Raw genomic sequence first — 5,966 nt, 5'->3', positions numbered from 1 at the left:
GCAATGGCGGATATGTGAACACGATGTGGTCAGGGAGTAGTTGGGACGCAGGTAAGGATTTGCAGGGTAAACAAGTGTGGGGGGCGGGACGGAAAGATAATAAGCAGAGGAACAGGTGAAGGCAGGATATGTAATTCTACACTCCCAAACTAGAGAGCAGCCTCACATCACCATTACTATCTGGTTTGGTGCAGCATTCTCTGACAAAATAATACCAGATAAATTGACGATGCCATTTGCTACAGTCGAACATCACTGGAGGACTTGTATGTGTGCAGGACAAAGAAGTGGGCAGGAAAAATTATTGCAAACACTACACACCTCGCAAACTAACTTCCCCCCCCCCCCCGAAAAAAACGTAGTGGAGTGCGTTTTAGAACTATCAAAACAAACATTTTACGCCATTTCAATCACCTCAAAATTATACCCCCAACCAAGGAATTCAGAGATTCTGTGGATGCTGGAAAATCGGAGCAGCAGATACAAAATTCAGGAGGAACGGATCAGGACAGGGAGCATCTATGGAAAGCAATAAACTGTTGACGTTCGAGCCGAGAGCTCTCCATAGATCCAGTTAGACCTGACGATTTCCGCCAGCAATTTGTCTGTGTTACTTCCCCAGGTTATTAATCTGATCAACCATGTGTAGTAATCCCCACACCTCTATCTATTATCCCAGTGACTACACTGCAATATAAATACTTCAAAGCTAATTTTATAATGTTGCTTGCATTGCACATAGATGCTGCCATTTGTGCATTTGCGCACATTTTATTCCATGTACTGAATTTATCTTCTAACTTCAATTTTAGACATTTATTCCTTTTAATTCTTCAATGTTCTGTTTTATGTCACGCCAACACAACAGAGCAAATTCCTAATGCATTGAACTGTATATGCTGACTAACGTTGATTGCTGATCCTTGAAGATGGGATATACAGAGATCGACATTGATAAAGAGGGGCGGTTAAGCCGTTTAAACGGACTTGACTGTAAGTCTATGTACGGTAGTTCAAGCATGTCATGTTACTCGCTACTAATTCATTCGGGGCTCAAAGTGGAGTCTAGTAAAGAAAGATCCATTGTAAACCCGCCGCGGAGTTGGCTCTTTATTAAGTACTGTGTGACAAAATTCAATCACAATACAGTCATTATCTCTTGATGGTTCTCTCCCCATTTTACAAACAGCAAAAGTTCAGACACAGCAGTGCGAGGAACATTCTACATTGGATTACGCGTCGCAAACGATGGGCGATCAAAACATTCATCTCTAAATTTATTAAACATTTTCTTAGTTCCCAGAAACGGATATTTGTTACAGAATTACATCGCAGACGGCGGCTAGACAGCGCTAGTGCGGGTTTCACTGCATTCGTGCGCACCCAGCAGGCACACTCTCACTGCGCACAGGCGGACGAAGAGATGATTTTGCGCAGCGGCGAGCTCAGCGAGCTGTGGCTCACGCTGCAGGAATAGCTCGAACCCTTATTCCAGGCAGCGGCGGGTACCCGCAGGTAACTGCTCAGTCTGTAGCTCTGGTCGGAGTCCAGGGACACGGCGCCTGTTGTCACGCCACTCTCTGTCTCGACGCCATCCACGCTCCAGCGCAGCGCGACCAATCCAGGCTTAAAGCCGCTCACGAGGCAGGATAGAGTGGCAGAACCCGAGGCGGTCTCCTCCAGGGAGGGAGGGAGCAGGAGAACCGAGGGCTTTCTGCTCTCGCTACCTGTGTGTGAGAAAAGTGGTGGGAAGAGAGGAAAATATCATCATTGATCTGTGCATTTCCTAAGCAGCGCCACCCACTGACCGAACTCCCGTCAGACCATGATTATAATGCACCAACTCTTCAGACAATCAGTGAGAAGCTGGGTACAGACTACGACTAATCGACCCATCGTCAAACGCTATCATGGAATTGTTGCTCACATCTTTTATCAGGTCTGGTAAATTAACACATTTGGATGCTGTCCTGTTCTCTTTGCTGAAGTAGGTACCTGGGGGGCTGGTTACGTGAGGGCGGGGGGAGAGACAACAACAAATCCGCAAATCTAATTTCTAGCCATTGTGGTTATGGATATTGTAGCTTTAGACGTTCTTAGACAGTTGCGGCCCGTGAAGATATCGATAGCTCGCTGTCCAATAAGGCAGCACGAAGTAACGAAGATACAGAAAGTTTCAGAGTGGTGAGAGTTTTTTTCTCTATGACATCTTCAATGTCTTTTATTTTCCTTTATTGTATTTGGCAATAATGACGCATTGCTCTGTCACAAACTGCGAAACTTTGATTTATAATGTATCATTCCAGTTAACACTGGTTTGGACGATGTACATCTATTAAATTTAGGGTTGAGTGCGGAAGATGAGTTGGGGACTTTTGGAATATTAGGAAGGGATTAACGGGTTAAATGAATGGACTTTCGAGTCCTGCTGCTTCGTCAGGAAATTTCAAAGGATGAATCAAAGGTGGAAGAATTCGACAAATCGATACTTCCGCAGGTGTAGAGCCAGCTAACAGTACGATTGAAATGAGAATTTCTTCGGAAGCTTAATTTGATATAGAACGAGAGGATTACTTACTCTTTATCTCCAGACTCGTCCCAGGTCCGTAGAACCAACCACTATCCCACACTCTGCAGTAATAGGTGGCCGAGTCGCCGGGCTCCAAGTTGACGATGGTCAGGATGTGACTGTTCGTGGAGGTGTCTCTGGACGTTTGGAAACGGTCGGTGATGCCGGGTCCTCTGCAAATGATATTATTCGCCCAATCTTTTATCACTCCCTCCGGTCTCTTCCCGGGACGATGTCGGTCCCACTCAAATACGTAACTTCCAACGTTTCCATTCTGTATTCGGCACTCTAAGCGGGCAGTTTGTCCCGTGGAGACAGGACCAGATACTGGGGTCTGATTGAGGACTGGGACCGCTAGGATACCTGTAATAGACAGAATAAAACAACGGGGTGATTTGCAACCATCAGAAGTATTAACGTTTCAACCATTTTTTTTGCGGTGAATTCGTGCGTTAACTAACACGCCTCTCACCTGGTAAATGGACCATTAGAACCCACAGGAGATGCAGAACTGGCGACATTCCTTCGGTCAGCGAACGTCCTAACATCCAACCGAACCGTGCGCTGCTATGCAAACACCGGGAGCGGCTCCGGTTCTAGTGTCTGCAAACTGGACACTCCGGGCTCTTTATTAACCACGGATGATAACGAGTGGGAGGGGACAGAGGCAGGATGGGGGCGGAGACTGACCACCTGTCCTCTGGAATCTACTGTTTGCGAATTCCATGATCGTAAAAATATTAATTTCTACCTTCAAAATAATTTTATTTAGCTATGTTATATCAGAAATCCAAGGCAATCAGGTCTGATCAATATCTAGGAACTAAACTGGGGGTGGACATAATTTTAGACATTCTATGACGACTGCATTTAGCAGCATGTAGCAGCTAATGTCTGCCTTAGCGAGTGACCAAGCTTAAATGCTACTGAATCGATGAAAACCTACTAAGAAAGGGAGACAAGTCAACAATGTGAAATAGATAAACTGAGAAAATACAATAATAATAATAATAATAATTATTATTATTATTATTATTATTATGGAAGAAAATAAAAGATTTTGAAACGCGAACAAGTTGTAGATTGTCTCGATAGTAATAGCTACAAATGTCATCCCAAAGGAACTACACAATCGCATTAAACAATTAGACCTACGTAGTAATATCCATGTTAAATCTTCAGAGAACCACAATACTAAACAGCAGTGGAATAGTCCGAAAGTTCTTAGTAATTAACAAATAATCATGCATGGCTATGCCTGTACCTCAGGTTTTACTAACAAGAGCCGGGAAAATTAGATGTAAATAACAATAGCAACAATAAATAAATATATAGAGATAGATCGACAGAGAGAGAGGGGGGAGAGAGAGAGAGAGAGAGGTAGAGACAGACTGACAGACAGACAGACAGAAAGATAGACTGATGCTCAATTAATATTGAGGACATGAGTTGTAGAGTCCTTCGAGGTAAGTCCATCAGTTGTGGAATCAATTCAGTTTTGATTATGAGTGAAATTATCCGCGCTAGTAAATGGACCATTAGAACCCATATACTACTTTTAGATTCATTTTCTGTAGGTATTTAGAATAGGACAAAAATGATAGAATAGAATCAATCAAAAACTATACACAAACCAACAATCAGTAAAAGGAAGACAAACTGTGGAAATTTAAAACATAAATTAAGTAATGAGACTGAGAACATGAGTTACAGAGACCTTGAATGTGATGTGTAAGGACGGGTAATTAATATCAAAAAAACTGCATCACCTGACCTAACAAAAACGCTCCTAGGATCAGCTGCGGTATGGCATGCTCGTTTTCAACATGGAAGTCCTCAGCTCCAACAGCTCCTGCACCGGCCGCATTACTATTACCCTGAAAAACCATCGGCGCTTTGGGCCTGCAGTGTGAGCCATTACAAAATGATTACGGGCAACAGTTGGCCTATCGGTCATTGGACCATCGAGCCACCCCAGCCATTAAATAACACTGCAGGTAATAATTTTCCTGAGTCCCTGTATCAATATGTATCAATTCTGTATCAAGTCCCTGAATATGTATCAATTCCTCTGGTATCTGAACATTCCGCAAATCCCATCTTGAATATACTTAGCGACCGATCATCAAGTTCACAGAAAGAAATCAACAAATTTCTTTCTGATTTCGGTCCGGAGTGACACAAGTTATGTTTTGATACACTGACACTCGATACTAGATACCCCGACCAGGAAAACTATTACCACTGTATTTCCATCATTTCCATCCTGCTGTTGTTTCAGTTAGTACATTTTGGCCCAAATAAGCGGCAACCCCGATTAATCGGTGGTCCAGATTTCCAGAATGCGAATAACGAACGGCTAAACCTGACATCCACGGGAATACAACTATTAACGAGTTCTCTCCTCCTTTACCATGTCAACCTGTAGATTGCTTTCACTCCAGCGCCAGCCTGCCGTCCTTAGTTGTGGTGCGAACGTCTGTCGATTCTTCTCTCCCCAAGACCTAATGATTGGTTCTGTTAACGGGAATTTTCCGGATATAAACAAACTGCTTTGGAACGTAATTGTTATCTATATTGCCCTTATATTACCTTGCTTAATGCCGGTAGTACATGTGAAGATAACATTTTCCTATCTCATTTTTTTGTCATTTAAAACTGGCTGATCAACGGTGATTCTTTCCTGATACACACCAGTGTCATCGCAGAAGAGAGGCTTTATATTTAAAACATAATTGGACCGGCCAGTCTGATTTCACTGTGATTCAGTTGCTCTCACAAGACGAGGAAAATTCTGCGTCAAGTATCAGCTCGGTGCTGTTGTTAATGATTTAGTTTCCCCATCGCCAGACTTCAGCTCTACAATATTTCTCCAGTAGAGGAGCCATGTTTCTTTCCATCGTCACCAGTCTGCATCAGAAAATCTTTCCAGAGCGAGGCGTTCCTCTTACTCTCGCTCCACAACCTACCACTATATCGCCAAACATCTTTGCATCCACAAAGCTTGAATATTTTATCCTCAGATTTAATTACTCAACTAATCGAGATTGTATTTGAGATGTTAAGCGGTAGGCTCTATGTTTATCAATCCAACCTCTTTAAAATCTACGTCTTTCCTTCGTTACATAGATTTTAAGTTCCATCTTTCTGACAAACCATGTAGAGTGCTTCCGCGCGTGGTTCATTGTCAATGTTCGATAAGATCCAGCTGATGTAAATTGGTTCTTTCTGATTTCAAGCTCAAGATTATTGTCATCTTTGTACGTATACCCAGCCAAAGGAAGCAACTAACCACTGCGCACCCACAAAAACATAATACAACGCACAACACTTAAACAAATTACAACAAATGTTTATAAAATAAAATTCAGAAGTGCATGTAGTGCACAGCAAACAC

At 42.8% G+C, this 5,966-nt stretch overlaps 1 protein-coding gene across 1 annotated transcript; it reads right to left on the bottom strand.

The window, feature by feature from the left end:
* Nucleotides 1–1,398: 1,398 nt before the first annotated feature.
* LOC140736371 (immunoglobulin lambda-1 light chain-like) lies at nucleotides 1,399–3,159 on the bottom strand. Its single transcript, XM_073062356.1, has 3 exons — nucleotides 3,042–3,159; nucleotides 2,579–2,932; nucleotides 1,399–1,727 (listed from the first exon to the last, which is right to left on the bottom strand). The coding sequence occupies exons 1-3, from the start codon at nucleotides 3,115–3,117 to the stop codon at nucleotides 1,399–1,401; spliced, it is 759 nt and encodes a 252-aa protein (XP_072918457.1). The 5' UTR covers nucleotides 3,118–3,159.
* Nucleotides 3,160–5,966: the final 2,807 nt, after the last annotated feature.

This window comes from Hemitrygon akajei, chromosome 11 (genome assembly GCF_048418815.1).
Source record: "Hemitrygon akajei chromosome 11, sHemAka1.3, whole genome shotgun sequence".
Taxonomy (NCBI): domain Eukaryota; kingdom Metazoa; phylum Chordata; class Chondrichthyes; order Myliobatiformes; family Dasyatidae; genus Hemitrygon; species Hemitrygon akajei.
This window is presented reverse-complemented; position numbering and strand designations above follow the sequence as displayed.

What these genes read in the sequence shown, in the direction of transcription:
- LOC140736371 (XM_073062356.1), bottom strand. Translation starts at nt 3,117, where the DNA reads ATGTTAGGACGTTCGCTGACCGAAGGAATGTCGCCAGTTCTGCATCTC. An exon ending in TCTAATGGTCCATTTACCAG is followed by an intron (nt 2,933 to 3,041) that starts GTGAGAGGCGTG and finishes TGTCTATTACAG; the next exon opens with GTATCCTAGCGGTCCCAGTC. An exon ending in GACGAGTCTGGAGATAAAGA is followed by an intron (nt 1,728 to 2,578) that starts GTAAGTAATCCT and finishes TCTCACACACAG; the next exon opens with GTAGCGAGAGCAGAAAGCCC.